We start from the raw sequence: 16,187 nt of genomic DNA on the forward strand, positions 1-16,187 counted from the left end.
CAGGAGATAAATTCGGGACAGGTCAGCAGTTCGAGCTTGACCAGGACGAGAGAAAGGTGACCAGGCGCCCCTGTCCCGGCAGGCGTCGTCTCCCCTGCCAGCCGTCGGGTCAGCCCTGCGCTGCCCCCAGCTCCTCATGGGTTAACCCCCCTTCGCCGCCCGCTCGCTTCCCGGTGCCAAAGTGGGTGTTGCTGGAATTCCTCTCTCCCTCTCCCGTAATGAGGGGGCTGAGCTGTCCCTCCGAGGAGGGGGCATGGTGTAGATAAAAGAGACGAAAAAACAGGGGGAGGTTTCCAAAAATAAAAGCGTCCGTCTCCCCTTCAGAAGGCTGCAGAGACGGCAGAAGGCGCGAAGGTGCAGCTGCGGTGCGCGCCTGGCTGGAGACGAGCGGACGCCAGGCTCGGGGCGCGCAGCCCCGGGACAGCTCACGCCGCCCAGCCCTCGCCCCGGGAAGGCTGGCTTGGAGCCCCTAGACCGGGAGAAGCGGGCCGCCGGCCGGGGAGCGGAGCGCGGCCGCCGCAAGCCCCCGGGGCAGTTCCCCCCGCTCACCGCTCTCCAGTCGCCCCTGGCGCCATGAGGCCCCCGACCACCCACCGCTGCCCCGGGCGCGCCCTGCAGAACCCCTGCGGGGGCCTCCTGGCCCTCACCCTGGCTGTCTTCGTGGGCATGGGCCATGCTCAGAGGGACCCGGTGGGAAGATACGAGCTGGCTGTCAGGGACGCGAATCGGCTGCGGCGCCCCGGGGGCAGTCACCCCGCAGCGTCTGCAGCCAAGGTGTACAGTCTGTTCCGAGAGCAGGACGCGCCAGTCCCGGGCTTGCCGCCCACGGAGCGGGCCCAACCCGGCTGGGGGAGCCCCCGGAGGCCCGCCGACGCGCTGGCCAGGAGGCCGCCCCGCGCTCAGCAGCCGCGGCGAGCCCAGCCACCTGCGCAGACCTGGAGAAGCGGTCCCTCGGGCCAGCAGCAACCCGCAGCCCGGGCCCGGGCCGCCCCGGCCCTCCCGCGCCTCGGAACCCTCCAGCGGCCCGGGGCTGCGCCCCCAACCCCGCCGCGGGGGCGGCTTACGGGGTGAGCACCGCAGAGGAAAGCCGGAGGGGGGCTGTGGGGGGAGGGAGCGAGGGTGGGTCTCCATGTGCTCATTAGTGGAGGGATGTGCAGGTGAGAGGAGAGGGCCCCGGGCTCGTGTCCTTCCTTGGTTCCTCTGGGACCAAGGCGGCCTCAAGACTGCAAGGAAAAGCACGGGGGTCCCCAAGCTGAGGCTCGGAGATCTGACCCACTTTTGTAGAGTTGAGGGCAAAGAGAAACACCATCCTCACCCTTTCCTACCAGCTCGCCGAGACCTGACGTTAAATCCTTTCCCAAGGCGCCCATGCTTTCTCCTGCCCCCCGCTAACCAGTGCCCTCAGACTCCCGCAGCACAGCGGGGATCCGAGAGGGAGCCCAGAGGGGGCAGCGGGGTGGGCGTTCCAGTCGCCTGAGGCCCTAGAGTGGTTGAGCGGGCTCAGAGCGCAGGTGGGTGGAGGACGTCGGGGCTCCAGAGTGCCAAGGCAGATGCATCTCCGGGAAGCGGGCTGGCAGAGAATCCTGAACTTGGCTACAAGTGTACGAGTTGGGACGCAAGTCGGGCTGGGCCCGCGCATGGCTGGACGTGGGAGGGGGAATGGCCTCGAGGGCACTTTGGGCTGGAAGCCCGCTCGCTCCGAGCTGTGGCACAGTGGGTACGTGGGAGAGGGGGTCTGTGTGTGCGCCTGTGCAGCTAGGTGTCAGCGCGACTTGCACAATCTGCAGGGCTGAGTCCCCCAACCCGGCGATTTGCTTTTTTCCCCTCTCCCCCGGCACCCCTGCTGCCCGCTGGGGGCGCCCTCGCAGCGTCGGGAGGCTCGGAGCCAACCCCATGCCCTGTCGGGGATCCTCATGGCTGCGGGGCACTTGGCCTTGTCTGGATATGCCATGTGTCTCCAGAATGGAGGGCAAAGGGAGCCCCGGGCAGGGCGGGGCTGGAGGAGGGCAGGACCCGAGAGGCTGGGAAGGGCTCTGGCAGCCCTGTATGGCCTGGGCCCAATTTACCAGTTGATTTTAGTCCCAGTGCACAGCAAGGACACTTGTACCCTCTGTTCTACTCTGGAGGATGGTGTGCGTGGTGGCCTTCCGCTGAGGTTTTCCTCGGCTGCTGAACTCTTCCTATTTCCCCAGGATTGCCTCCCTTCATTCAGATCTCTGCTCAGACAGGTCTGCTCTGACTACTCCTGCCCCACCCTCTCTCCCTTCACGTGCTTTACCTGTTTCTGCATTTATTGCCCACACCAACGTCAATTCTACAAAAACAGAGGCTTTGTTTTGTGCATTGCTGTTACTAGTGCCTAGAACAGTGCCTGCAGACAGTTGATATTTGTTAAGTATCTGTTGAACAAGTGAATGAACTCCCTGCTGCCCCAGGAAGGCCCAGCTTAAAACAGGCGGAGAGCAGACCCATGCACTGCCAAGTTGCTTACACACAGGATCAGTCAACAAGTGTTAATGGAGCACCGCTGTGTTTCAGTTTTTTCCTTTCCTGACGTGTACAAGTGAATACATGCTTCCTAGGAGCAAGTGTGCAGAGCCTGGGACAGGGGATGGGGGTGCAGAGACAAAGGCATTGTTCCTGCCAAGAGGGCAACTCAATTACTTAAAATGGAGTTGGAGAGATGAACAGATATATACCAGTGAATGTGCTTACTAGTAACGGTAGCTTCCTATTAAGCATAAAGGAATGGGACAGTTATGGCTGAGGAGCTCAGAGGACCTGAAGTCCCTGTGGCTGGATGGGCAGTATTCAGGGAAACGAGAGAGGAGGTGGCCGGAGTGGGGCCCAGAGGTGTAGCACTGCCCAAGGATGAGGGCTTCTCACTGTTGGCACTGGCCTTGGAGTAGGATGGCCCCCTGGTGTAGGGAAGCCATTGGAATGAGACTGGACGCATAGGTTGGGCTAGATCATGGAGGAGCTTATAGTTTAGGCATTTAGGTGCAAGTTGGGGGAAGGTAGAATAGTGGAGGTTGGGATTGGAAGGGTGCGCTATTAGAAGTTGTGAAATGAGGTGGGGATGTGCAAAGAAGATTGTCACCACAACAAAGCTGATATATGGGCACAGGTGTGTAAGGACACGGGCTGGGTGCCACCCCTAGGCACCTGTCATACACAGGTGCACACATCGAATCACATGTTGGGTTTTGCTCCTCTCACCACGCTCCTCCAGCTCTGATTAAGGGTGGGTTCCTCCGGCAGTCCACACAACCACTCCAAGTGAGCTGAGTAGCAATCTTGTCCATCTGCTTCCTCTATGCAGGCGCGTTCTGGCTAATGGCTTCTGGCCAGGCTGACCTCTGGCAATTGCCTAGTGGGCTGCTCACGGCCAAGGACCAAGTGCCACCTGCTGGTGAAACTTGGAATTACATTACTACTATGGGCGATTGTTTATTCATTCAACAAATATTTGAAAAGCCTCCTGTATGCCAGGCACTGTGCTGGACCATGGAGATACAGCAGAGGCCAACACAGCCGGTGTCCTCACAGAACTTGCATGTAGTGGGGATTTATTGCACACAGTGAAGATTTATTAAGCATGTGCCAGACACAGTGCTAGTGTGTGGGATACACTGTAACCACAACAGACACAGATCCTGCACTAATGGAATTTACGGTCTACAGAGGATTTTTAAAGCCATTGTTTCACAATATTCAGTGTTTCTTGAACTAGCCTCACAGCCTAATAATTTTCCCTGCTCTCTTCTCTCTTGTTCTATTATTTTTCTTTAAATTTACACACTGTAAAAAATAGCAGGATTTTGTATTTTATCTATTTTAAAGTATTTTATATTATGAGGTTTTGTACAACATATAAAAAAAGTTGGAAATAATATAACTAACGATCCAGATTTTTCAAACCTTAATATTTTGGCATCTTTTGCTTTTGGTTTCTTTAAAATCCCTCCATAAATTTGTCTCTCTCTTCCCAGAGTTAACCACTACCCTGAATTTACTCATGATTCCAATGTATGTTTTTACACTATTACTACAGATGCACGCCTCCATAAAATACACAATATTGTTTTGCATATTTTAAACTCAGATAAGTGATACCATACTCTATTCTCCTACAATTTGCTTTCTCCCCTCCTCATTAGATTTTTGAGTTTAGCCATGTTAATATAATCAGCTCACGTTTATTCGTTTTAACTGTGGTATATTATGCTGCTGTCTGAATATACCACAGTTTATCCATCCTCCTGTTTTTGAACATTTAGATGACTTACATTTTTTTTTTGCTATTGCGAACAGTGCTTGACTCATTTTTCTACACAAATAAATTCATTTTTCAAGGACACTTTGTATCACTATCATAGTTGAAAATAGTACCACTTGGCATAAAAAGAAGGTAATTGTAGGAAAATTGAAATGAAAAGAAAATGTTTTTAAATTCTAATGGTGTCTAACTAGGAGCTCAGCCGTGTGGTGTGTTCTTCCTATTGAAAAGGGAGACTAGCAAGTGTTGAGGGAAGGACCTGGCATGGGGACCCAACCTCAGACTGATTTTTTTTTTTGCTGATTTAATCAGGCTAGAACGATCACTGGAAAGGGGATCACTTTCTCACCACGTGACTTGCATTGTTGAATGCTGTGGTTGTGGAAACCTAAAACCCCCTTTCCTAACCTGGGTGTGGCTCATCCATTATTTGGGAAACAGTGGATTAAGTGAAACAAGAAGTATTAAATGTATACCACGTGTCAGGCATTGTGCTAGACACAAAGAGGAATAAGAAAGAATTCTCAAGATAGTCAAGTTGGGGACACCATATGACCACTAACCTGAGATAATCAGGACTAAATGATTGCAGTGGATGGGGAATGGGGAAGGCAGAGGGTATATCAGGGGAGGTTTACACAGAGGAGATAACATTTGGTCTGGAAGTCTTGGGGTATGCAAAGGATTTCAGTCGGCAAAGAGAGGGAAGGCATTCTAGGCAGAGAGCAGTTTAAGCAGAGGCATCAAAATGTGGCCCTATGTGGTGCAATTGCAGGACAACAAATTTTGTAGCCTTGGAGGATCATAGCCTTGGTTGTGGAAGGTTGTGGAGACAGGACAGGGGATGGGGGCAATTAGACTGCATAAGCAGATGGGGGCCTGGCCAGCTTCAAAGGGGCCAACGGAGAGTCAGGGGAGGTTTTTAACAAAGGACCAGTATGATCACATTGGTCTGAAGTGGACCAGGAGCTGTTCCAGGCTGTTAGCCAGATGTGTCCCTAAAGGTTGGACAATGATGCTGGATCCTGAGTTGATGTTTGCTGAGAGGTGTCACCTGGAAGGTTGGGCTCATATGATCTCATGGTGGTACTTTCCAAGGGGTCAGAACCATTAAGTCGGATATGCCCCAGCTAGTCAGACTTACTCGCTTTAGCCAGAGCCAGCTGAATGGTCATCTCTCAGCTGAATGGTCATCTCCCAGCTGAATGCTCATCTCCCACCTTCCGGGCCTCTGCCCAAGATTCTAATATTGGCCTCGAAAGAACTCTCAGAGTCCGCCATTGATTTCCTGAATCTCTCTTGAGCGCCCTTCCAGCCCCAGCCTGGCCGTCCCAGCCTGGCAGCCTTTGATTCTGACCAGGCCTCGCTGTGTTCCTGAAGGCCCTGAGGGCTCTACCACTGGTAGGCAGGGTGGGGCAGGCCGCTGCCTCCTACAGTCGGCTACAAAGCTGTCCCGAGGGCATCTGGGGTGACAGCTGACTCAGGGGGCCTCCTTTGGCTGGGCTCCATGCCATGATCTCCCAGTCAAGTAGGCCCCTCAGTCTGTGCTATCTGGACACTAACAGACCCTAGTTCTTAGAAAACTCTCAAGCATGCAGTGTGTTTCCTTTTGAAGACCTCCTTGGCCTCTAAGAGGACTTGTCACCACCGCAAGGGGTAGTGACTTCCAAATGCGTGGCTAGTATACCCATGCCTTCCTCCAGTGCGTACACTCAGAAAGCCTGCATATGAGGAGCAGCCCCTTCCTCAGAACACGGCAACTTGGGCCCTGACGGGGAGGAGGCTCTCATAGCACCAGGAAGCAGCAGAAGGCCGCGGTCCCGAGAGGCTCCGAGGTGGCCAGGATAGCCCAGCTTTTGGCTGGCAGGACATTCTGGGAGCTCCCTGGGAGGCAGCTCCCCACAACTTTGGGCCACAGGGCTAGAAATGGGCTTCAGTTTTTCTAAGCTGCAGGAATTTATTTTGAATGTTTTGTAAGGCTTCAAAAACCACACAAGCTTTGGGGTCCACTCAAATGTCAAATAAACTCGTAAACAAGACCAGATGCTCCCTCTTCCACCCACAGAGGTCACAGGAATGGCCCCCTTCTCTGCACCCTGATTCTCCAGCTCATTCTTTGCTGCCCCACTCAGCCTGTTTCAGTGAGTTCTCAGTAGACAATTTCTGATGGTAATAATGGGGTCCACACAGCCAGGGCCAGGCCCAGGCCCTCAGGAGCTTTCCCCGGGGGGAACCCTTCTAGAGAAGTCAGCCAGGTCCAGGCATTTGAGTCTCTAGATGGAGAGTCAGAGCTGGTGAAAGCTGCTGGTGCTACAGGGGCCTCACCACACACCTGAAAGCAAAGTTTCGGTGAGTTGGGCGAGTACCCCAGCAGTTACTACAGACCAGTTTTTCCTGTGGGGGCCCTCAGTGCTGGCACCATAGCTGGGGAAGGCCTATCCCCCATAAAATAAGTTCCATTCGCCTGCCCAAATAAAAAGAGTGTGCTCACTATGCAGAGGCAGCTTAACCCAAGGCCCCAGTTTCATCTTCCTACCAGCTCATCACCTCAAGCCCCCCTTTTTTTTTTAAGATTTTATTTATTTGAGATAGAGTGAGTGAGAGAGAGAGAGCGCACAAGCCGGGGGAGGAGCAGAGGGAGAGGGAGAAGCAGGGTCTCCACTGAGCCGGGAGCCCGACGCAGGACTCGAACCCAGAACCCTGAGATCATGACCCGAGCCGAGGGCAGACGCCCCACGGACTGAGCCACCCAGGCGCCCCACCTCAAGCCCCTCTTAAATAGAAATTCTATAACCCCAGGTCCCTCTGTCTCCCCTTGCACCACGCACCAGCCTGCCTAAGGGCAAGGCTCCTCCCACGCACATTTGTTGGCTGATGATGCATATGTGTTTCCCCAAGGCTGTTTTATGTATGTTTTCCAGCTTCGCTTAGATAGTCAGCATCTGTGGGGCAAAGGACCACGGTGTTTATTTTTTGGTGAGAGGCAGTGTAGGGTTGGAGCATGACTTAGAGGCGGGGCAACTCAGGTTTGAATCCGGCGCTGACTCATTGTTGAGCCTCGGCAGGTCATTGAACCTCTCTGAACTTGCTTTTCTCATCGTCTGCATCATCACTATCACTAATTGTCCTCGGGAGCGCCTTCTTTGTGTTAGGGACAACAGTCCAGTTAGGCAGGTGTTATTCCCTCCATCATACTGCCGGAGAGATTAAAGTTGCCCAAGACCACGCAGAGAATGACAGTCAGGACTCAACTGTCAGATCTGCGGGATCGCCAAGTTCTTGCCCCGCGGCCACGTGGACTCCCTAGAGAAGGAGCACGGTCTGGCCAGCCTGGCAGGGCTCCCAGCGCCCTGCGCACAGAGGGTGGAACCATCCAAGAGGCTCTGGGAATAGTACCTCTCTGAGCACCCTTGTGCTGACCCCACAGGAGGAATGTCTGCGGGGGACAGTGCTGCCCAGGATGGACAACAGCCAATAGCACCAACCACTGTATCAAACGTGAGTGCCTCTGCCCCACCCACCCTTCTCCCCCTCTCCCCTTCGAGGTTGGCCAGGCCCAGGGACTCCGGAACCTGGAGCAAAGGTGTCTTCCTTGTCTGCCTCTCCAGAATGGAGGCAATGGACGGCGGAAGGGAGATTTTAAAAAGGCCTCCAGCTGAAAACGACTTTCAGATAAAATTCCCCACTTGTGTTTTCAGAGCTTCCTGCACTCCCCTCCTGCTGCCCCACTGTGTTGGTACCCCGCTCGCCCTGTCCGCAGGGGCCCTTGGGCGCGCACACACCCCCGTGATCTGCAGCACATGCCTGGCCCCAGAACCTCATTTCTAGGGGCACCATTCACCTTGTGTGCCGTGGGAATTGCTATGGGAATCCCCCTTTGCCTTGACCCCTGCCCCCGCCGGTCCTGGCCTCTGTCAGGCCCCCTGCCGGCATGAGGCTGTCACATGAGGCTCCGATCCCATGTCTGGAGCAGTATCCCTTCCTCCTGGCTGGCCCCGATGAGAGCAAAGAGAGTCGTCATCTTAGTTATGTGGAAAGCAAGGAGCGAGGCAGGAAGAGCGAGGGCCCCGATGCCCAGGCCTTCACTCACCAGACAGAGGCAGTGCCAACAAGAGCCGGTGGCTACGTGGCCCGCACTTTGTGCCAGGTACACTTTACAAGGCCCGTGGGGCAGGGAGGACCACTATCCATTGAGCAAAGAAGGAAACAGGCACAGGCAGATCACTTGTTCCAGGTCACATGGCCTGGAAATGGCAGGATTTGAACTCAGGTGACCTGACTCCAGGGTCCCTCTTCTTAATCACGACACCCTGCGGCCAGATAGCTTATCTGACCTCGTCTTTCCGGGTCTCACTTTCTGCACCTGTGAGCAGAGAACAGCTACTCCCACCATGCCGGCTACTCAGCTACTCCCACTATGCTGGCTACTCCTGCTGGTTCACAGCTGAGCATTTGCTCTGTGCCCCCCTGCTGGGCTAAGCTCTGCACATGTCTTTATCGAGGCTCTCAGTAATCCTATGCAGTGGGTATTTAGTCATCATTCCCACTTACAGACGAGGACGCTGAGTCTTGGCTTGATTGGGAAACACAGCCAAGGTAACGCTACTCCAAGGCCTAGAGCAGGGGCTGGATCCAGGCGGTTTGACTTCAGAACCCCATACTCTTCTCTGTGGGGGTTTGTTCCCTCCCAACCCCAGCTGAGCCCCAGGCCTTCTAGAATTTGGAATCCTCACAGGTGAAAATAGATATGGGATCTTTCTCCTTCACACTCCAGGGCTCCTCTTGAGGTCTTATCAGCTCCCAAGGCCTTTAGGGCTGGCCCAGGAGCCCCGCCTGACTGCCCCCTGCCACTACCTTCTGCCAGGCCCTAAGCCTGGCTGGAAAGTCTCAGGCTCACCAGAACCCCTTCCTGCCCAGCGACAAGCCCCAGGCCCTATTCAGTGTGAGGGTTTCACAGCTTATGGTCTATGACAAAAACCTGCAGTGTTCCCAGCCCTGATGGATGCCCTCAGCTCTGATTCTGAGGCCTCCGGAGATGGGGATGGGATGGGGACACGGTGGGGATGCTGGCTTACCCAGCTCTTGGTTCTGCTTCAAACCCCATGGCAGAGACTACCACGGGAAAATCTGACCCTCTCCCAGCCCGACGGTGAAGCTCAGGCAGAATCTTGGGTCTTTCTAAGGGTCTCCAGGTAGAGAAACCAAAACCCCCAACTCAAAAACAAACAACAAGGCAGATTTTTCCTCTGAAAATTCTTTCCTTTTCAGGGAGCCTGGATGAGTGGGGCTCTCAGAGGACAGGCCCTCTGTGGCTGCGGGGGGGGGAAAGACCTTTGTCCTTCAAAATGATAAAGATGAAGACAGTGTGCCTTGGGGGGTTTTGCTTAAGGTCACAGACTCATTGGAGGAGGTTCAGAGACTCAAAATCAGCAACTCCCCTGGGCAGAGAAACCAGGGATGTGGGTAGCCAGAGGGTTTCATGCTCAGCAGAAGCTCTGAGGTTGGGCCCTTGGAGCCTGGGCACTGGTATATTTTTAAAGCACCCCAGGCAATTCTTGTCAGGGCTGAAGACCACTGAGCAGGGTTTGGTCAGTCATAGGAAGATGTGCCTTGGGGACCCTAACCCAAATCTGGATGTTCCCACGAATCCTCTGGGATCTTATTTAAAGTGCAGACTCTGGGATGCCTGGGTGGCTCAGTCGGTGAAACGTCTACCTTCAGCTCAGGTCATGATCGAGTCCCACATCAGGCTCTTTGCTCAGGGGGGAGCCTGCTTCTCCCTCTGCCTGCCACTCCCCCCCTGCTTATGCTCTCTCTCTCTCTCTGATAAATAAATCTTTTTTAAAAGATTAAAAAAAAAAAGTACAGATTCTGATTTAGCAGGTCTGGGCTGGAGAGTCTGAGTTTCTAACAAGCTCCCAGGGGCTGCTGCCACTGGTGCAGGGACCACACTTCGAGTAGCAGAGCCTTGGTGCACCCTGGAGGACCAGGGAGGGATTTGGGGGTGGGAGATGGGGAGGAGGGTTGGTATGTTCTAGTGAGTTTGGCAGAGAGGGTTGCTGAGATTTGAGTTGAAGCTGGAGCCGAGTGGCTTCAGAGGGCGTTGGCCTCTCACTAAGCTGCCCGAGGGCTCTGGGCCTGGGCCTTGCGCTCCTGCCCTCCAGCGCTGGAGGTTCTCGGTTTCCTAACTTGTTCATGATTTTCCCGTGGTAGTCTCTGCCAAACTGGAGTTTTGACGCTGGAAACTCAAGGATGGGTGAGTCGGCAGATTGTCAGAAGCAACGTGTGTGTGTGTGTGTGTGTGTGTGTGTGTGTACCCTTGTGCCCCAGCCGGAGGATGCTCCAGCATGCTGCCAAATCCCGCTCCAGCCTGGGAGTCCTCAGCCCCCCTATTCTCTCCCGGTCATTCCCCCCACTAGACCCTGGCCCGCAGGCTGGCAGCCCTCCCAGAGGAACTGCCAGTGGGCATTAGCCTTTCCCACTTGAAGTTGCCTTGCCCACGGAAGGGCTGTGTGCTAATTAGCTGGGCCTTGTGCTGTTTGCTTGTTGCTATTTTGCTGCTAAAGAGCCTAACGAGAACCACGTGGGTGGTGGGGTGTTGGTTCTGTAGAATGTGGGGCTCTTGGCTCCACACCCTGTCAGCTGGCCCTCCTGCTCCCCCCACCCCCTGCCCGGTGGTTAGTATCTTCCTCTCCCCTCCCCACCGCTGCCCTCCTGGCTGGAGCCAAGAGTGCCAAGGCTGGGGAATGCTCAGCACTCTTTCCTAGCACTTTCACACATGTGGGGTGCTTCCCTGGCCAGCAGGAGAGGGGCTGACAAGGAGGGGTGGGTGACCTACCCCCACTGCCAAGAATGAAGTCTAGTCCCAGAACCCTGTGGAGACTCAGTCTGTCCCCTGGTCTCTGCCAGAAATCTGTGGGTCTGACCCACTACTCAAGTGCAGGGAGGGATGGCCCTTGCCCCCTGGGCCGCCCCACGGCCCCCTCCTGCCTCCTCTCAGAGAATCCTCAGTTGCTGTGACCTCCCAAGTCCATCTGCCTGGCAGGCCCCTTCCTTCGTCCCTGTCCGGTCCCTGGACCTCTGGGGGCCACTGCACCTGCAGATGGCCATTGTTGGAACCCCAGCTCCTCACTCCACCTTGGCAAGGTCAGAAGTCGGGCTCTCATCTCCTCCTCCGGTCAAGGTACCTGCCTTCCCTTCTGTGGCTTTGCCAGCTCTGCTACGGGGTTTATGTGTTTATGTATTTGTGGAGGCAGCTGCCGGGGGCCTGCCTGAAGTCCTTCCTGGGGGGGGGGGGGCACTGTAGAGTGTGGGCTGACTGGATCCTGTTTATAGTGAGGGCTTTTGGGAGACTGTCCAGCCTTCCCAGACTGGCTCACCCCCATCGCCACCCCAACACACACACAAGCTTTGGGGGCTTCTGAGAGCTCACACCAGGGAGGAAGATTCGAAGAATTCTTTGATGTCTCATTTTCTCTCAGCCTAGATGCACAGAGGCTATTCTGGGCAGGGCAGAGGGGGTCCCGAAGCTATTGAGGAGGGGGGTAGGTGGGTCACTCCACCATCTCCACCACCAAGCAGTAAGGCTCAAGGTTAAGAGCATGTGCTTTGTGGATTCTGGTGCCAAATCCAAGGAGTTGTGGATGTGAATCCCAGCTCTGTGTATCAGACAAGTGAATGGCCCTCTGCTTCCATAGAGCCTCAACCATAAAATGGGTATAACAATCTTTATAGTGTTGTTTTTGAGGATTAATAATAATACTGTAGCTATTACTGTGGGTCGGGTACTATTCAAGGGACTTGATATTGTTAATTTTTAATCCTCACAATCCTCTAAACTAGATTTGATCTTTCTCCCCATTTACAAATGAGGTTAGCTATTCGCCCAAGTCATGCATCCAGGAATCAGCAGAGCCTGGATGTGAATCCAGGTTGCCTGGCTCTGGAGTACTGGGATCATGCTCCTGATAAATGGGCAAGTCTGTGTAGAGAGCCTGGCACATGGTGAGTTTAGCTGTCATTTTAATCCACATCCAGGAGACTGTGCTGACTACCTGGATTTAAATGCAAGTTCCACCCCTTAGCTATGTGGCTATGAGCAAGATGCTTATGCTCTCTGTGCCTCAGTTTCCTCACCTGTAAAATGTGCCTAGTGTTAGTCTCTACCTCACAGAGTTATAAGAGACAAATGAGATAACTCAGGTTAAAAGTTTAGTCCAAGGCCTGGCATGTTCTCTACGCTCCATACACGTTTGGCCTTGACGCCGAGGGCAGGGACTGTGTCACATGGCCCTCGGCATGCCGCAGTGGCAGGTGCTCATTGGACACAAGGGAAAGGCTCAGTAAGCACGTACTGAATAATGCAGGGCCTATCCCAGGACTATGCCGAGAGGTCCCCTTTTGCTGCCTCACTTTTATCAACCCTTCGAGAAAACTCAGGAGATCCTGGAATGGGCCTTGGCATCTGCTCCTGCCTTCTTGGTCCAGAGCCTCTGAGTGCATGGTGGCTTTTGTTCTGGTCCACATCTCAGTGAGATGAGGACCCCATACCCCTTAATGTGGCCCTGATGTGGCCCCACCCATCCCATCTCTGTAATGACTCCATCCCATTGGGCAAACTACGGTCAGGTGGGTAAGAGCCTCAACTTTGGAGCCAGACACCTTGGGTTCAAACCCTTCCTCCATCACTTAGTAGTATGGTGATCTCAGGTAAGCTGCTTGGCTGCTCTCAGCCTCAGTTTCTCCATATGCTGAATGGGGAGAAGAATAGCACCCACGGGGCACCTGGGTGGCTCAGTCGTTAAGCGTCTGCCTTCGGCTCAGGTCATGATCCCAGGGCCCTGGGATCGAGCCCTGCATGGGGCTCCCTGCTCGGCGGGAAGCCTGCTTCTCCCTCTCCCACTCCCCCTGCTTGTGTTCCTTCTCTCGCTGTGTCTCTCTCTGTCAAATAAATAAAATCTTAAAAAAAAAAATGACAATGCTTCTAAAAAAAAAAAAAGAATAGCACCCATAGTAGTTATAAGAATGAAGAGAAGTCATACATGTAAAGAAGTTAGCCCAGGGCCTCATAATGGTAAACGCTGAGCAAACGTTAGAGAAAAGGGTCACGGCAGGGGTGGGATCGCCAAGGACTGGTTAGGAACTTCCAGGAGCCAGAGTCTGGAGCCTCTGTGTGGCTTGTCTCTGGAAGAACCGTCCTAGGAGACTCAGTAGTTGGCAGGGAGTGGAGGAGAGCAAGGTGAGAGGTGGCTAAGGGGAATAATCACATGACCTCAGTGGAGACCCAGCTAACGTGAAGGGTACGGTCCTAGCAAGAGACCGTCGTCCCTCTCCCCACCACGTATGGGTACCTGAGATTTTCCTGGTGAGCAGGCACATGCCCCCAAGGCTCTTTGCTCAAAGAAGTATTTAGGAGACGTTTTTACCCAGGGGATCCTGAAGCCAGGTGCTGTGTCCTGTTGATAGCAGGGGAGTGCCTACTTGGTACCTGTCTGCTAAAGGACTGAGTAGGTGCAAGACCACATGGGTGGCCTGGTAGTTTCCTTCATCCATCCCCAGCCTCCTCTTCTCGCCTTCTCGGCTGGCCTCTCCTTTTCTACCCAACATCTTAATGTTGGGCTTCCCCAAGACGCCGCAGATCTTCCAAATCTCCCATGCAAAGTGCGGGGCCATGGGAGCCAAGCCAAGCATTAGTTGTCCCCTATTATTGAGCACTAGTGGGCACTGTTTGCTGTCAGTCAAAAATAATAATAGCAGCCACGCTCTGTGCCAGGGACCACAATAAACATTTCAAGCCCTTCACCCCGTGAGTGGTCACTGTGTGATTCTCTGCCACGCCCCCCTCCCATGTCTCTGGCTGCTGCTGGTCCTCTACCCAACGACTGAACATTAGGTTTCCCAGGACTGAGTCCTGGGCCCTCTTCTTTCTCACCACACCCCTCCTGGAATGATCTGATGTATTCCCATGGATGGAAATCTGGGCTGACGACGCCCAGATAGATAGATAGATAGATAGATAGATAGATATTTCAGCCAGCCCTCTCCTCTGACCGCCAGACTCCTTCTTTGGGATGCCTACTCAACATTTGCTCTTGATGCTCCCCAGACATCCCCAGCCCCAGCTTGTCCAAAACAAGCTCGTGGTTTCCGTCCCTCTGTGCCGGCTCCCCTGCCCAGGTGTTATCCGCCCCGTTAAAAGGCATCCGCATCTGCCCGAATGCTCGAGTCAGACACCTGGGGGCCATCAGGGACACCTTTCTCACCGAGCTCTTTCTCTTCGTTTCACTTCCTAAATCTCCTGGGAGCCTATCTGCTGCTCCCTGCCTCCCCGGCTGCCTCTCTCGTCCGAGGCACCAGTGTGGGCTCCTGGGTGATGGTTGCAGCCGGCTGCCTGCTCTCCCCACTCTCTGGTTCTCTCTCCAGACATCATATCATAACACAGCTCTGTTCCCTCCTTCCCGCTGCCGTGAGCCCAGCCTCATCTCCCAGCACCCCCCTCGCTCACCCAATCCAGCCTGGACTCCTGGAATATACTGCCTCCGGGTTCTTGCGCAGGCTGCTCTGTTTGCTTTCCCTCCTCTCTTTATGCGACCGGCTCCCTGTCCTCTTTCCCATCTCTGTTTCAAGTTCCCCTCCTCAGAGGAGCTCCCCTGACCACTCTGTTGGGGCTTCCCTACACCAGCCTCGTTATTCTGGATCCTAGCCCCTGGATCTTTCTCCCTCCATAACCCATACCTACCTCCATTTCGGTTCTTCTCCTTATTCGTTTGCTTGTTTTGTGACCATCTCTCTAAGTTGGAAGCTCCATAAAGAAAAGGACGATGTCTGCCTTGCCTACCATCCTAGGTAAATAGTAAATGTTGGATGCGTGATCATTTTCTAGATGACACTGAGGCTCACAGAGGTGAAGAGACTTGCCCAAAGTCACACAGAATCTAAACACAGGTCTCTTTGGGTGCAAGGTTGTTCTCTCCTCCATGCTTTTGTCCTGACCTTTGTTGAGTTGTAAGCAGGCGTGTCTTCCCTCCCTCCTGATCTTCCCGGACCCTGGGCAGGGATGTGGTGCTGCCACAGAAGGGCTTGGTGGCTCCTTGTCAGCCACAGAACCATCTTCCATGCCCTCGACCTGCTCCCCTAGAAAAGGCTGGTTCCTGGGCTCATCCCTGATAGAGGCTGTCCCGGGACCCCATCCCATCCTTCTCTCATCTCCAGAGGCCCCTCTGGCTCTGACGCCTCCAAAGCCCTGCCTTTTCCCAGACAAGGCCCTGGGGCTGTGCGGATAGCCGGGTAACTCTTCTGCTTTCGGACAGGAGCTGGAGACAAACCCAGGCCTCAGCCCTGGGCCACGAGCCCTGCCCAGTGGTCTCTTTCCTCATGCCTGCTGGAGCCGGTGGGAATTGGGACTGCTCCCTGCCCTTGGCCTCCTGCCCCTGACTGGCCCAGCGTTGTGGCATTTGTTAATGCAATTAGCAGGGCGGTCCATGCTGAGGGGCTGGGGGCCAAGGTCTGACTCACACCTCCCCTTCCTCCCCTCTGGCCGCCAAACGGTAGAGGCCCGCTTGGCCTGCCAGACGGCGTCTGCAGAGAGCACACGAAGGGCCAAGAAACGGCATCTTTCTCTCATTAGAGGCTTTTATGTGAACACAACTGCTATTTTGGAGCCGGCTGCTTGGCTGGCCCCTGAGCCCCAGGGCCGTTTCCAGCCGTCCCGAGCTGCAGCCCCAGCACAGCTGTGGCGGGAGCAGGGCAAGTCCTTGAGGACCTGACTTTGCCTACAGCCTGGGGGCTCGGGGCCGAGCTTGGGGCCTGGAGACATGGCCCCTGGGCAGAGCCCCGTGTATGGAGAGGACAGGTCCGGGTGGATTCTGAAGACATGTGTGTGGGGACCAGACAGGGATTTCCTTGGCCT

At 54.6% G+C, this 16,187-nt stretch overlaps 1 protein-coding gene across 3 annotated transcripts in view; it reads left to right on the plus strand.

Annotated features, from left to right (window-relative positions):
• The first annotated feature begins 558 nt into the window (after window positions 1–558).
• LTBP2 (latent transforming growth factor beta binding protein 2) overlaps window positions 559–16,187 on the plus strand; it is a 98,276-nt gene continuing 82,647 nt past the window's right edge. For 2 of the 3 annotated variants that reach the window (XM_028102098.2, XM_088024515.1), the window contains exons 1-2: window positions 574–1,067; window positions 7,707–7,777. In XM_028102098.2, coding sequence (XP_027957899.2) covers window positions 574–1,067; window positions 7,707–7,777 — 565 coding nt within the window. Of the gene's footprint in view, window positions 1,068–7,706; window positions 7,778–16,187 lie in introns of all 3 variants that reach the window. The other variant, XM_088024514.1, reaches the window with a different exon arrangement.

The sequence above is a fragment of the Eumetopias jubatus genome, unplaced genomic scaffold (assembly GCF_037043125.1).
Source record: "Eumetopias jubatus isolate StellerSeaLion01/CBP00866 unplaced genomic scaffold, mEumJub1_p1.0 scaffold_7, whole genome shotgun sequence".
In the NCBI taxonomy this organism is placed as follows: Eukaryota; Metazoa; Chordata; class Mammalia; order Carnivora; family Otariidae; genus Eumetopias; species Eumetopias jubatus.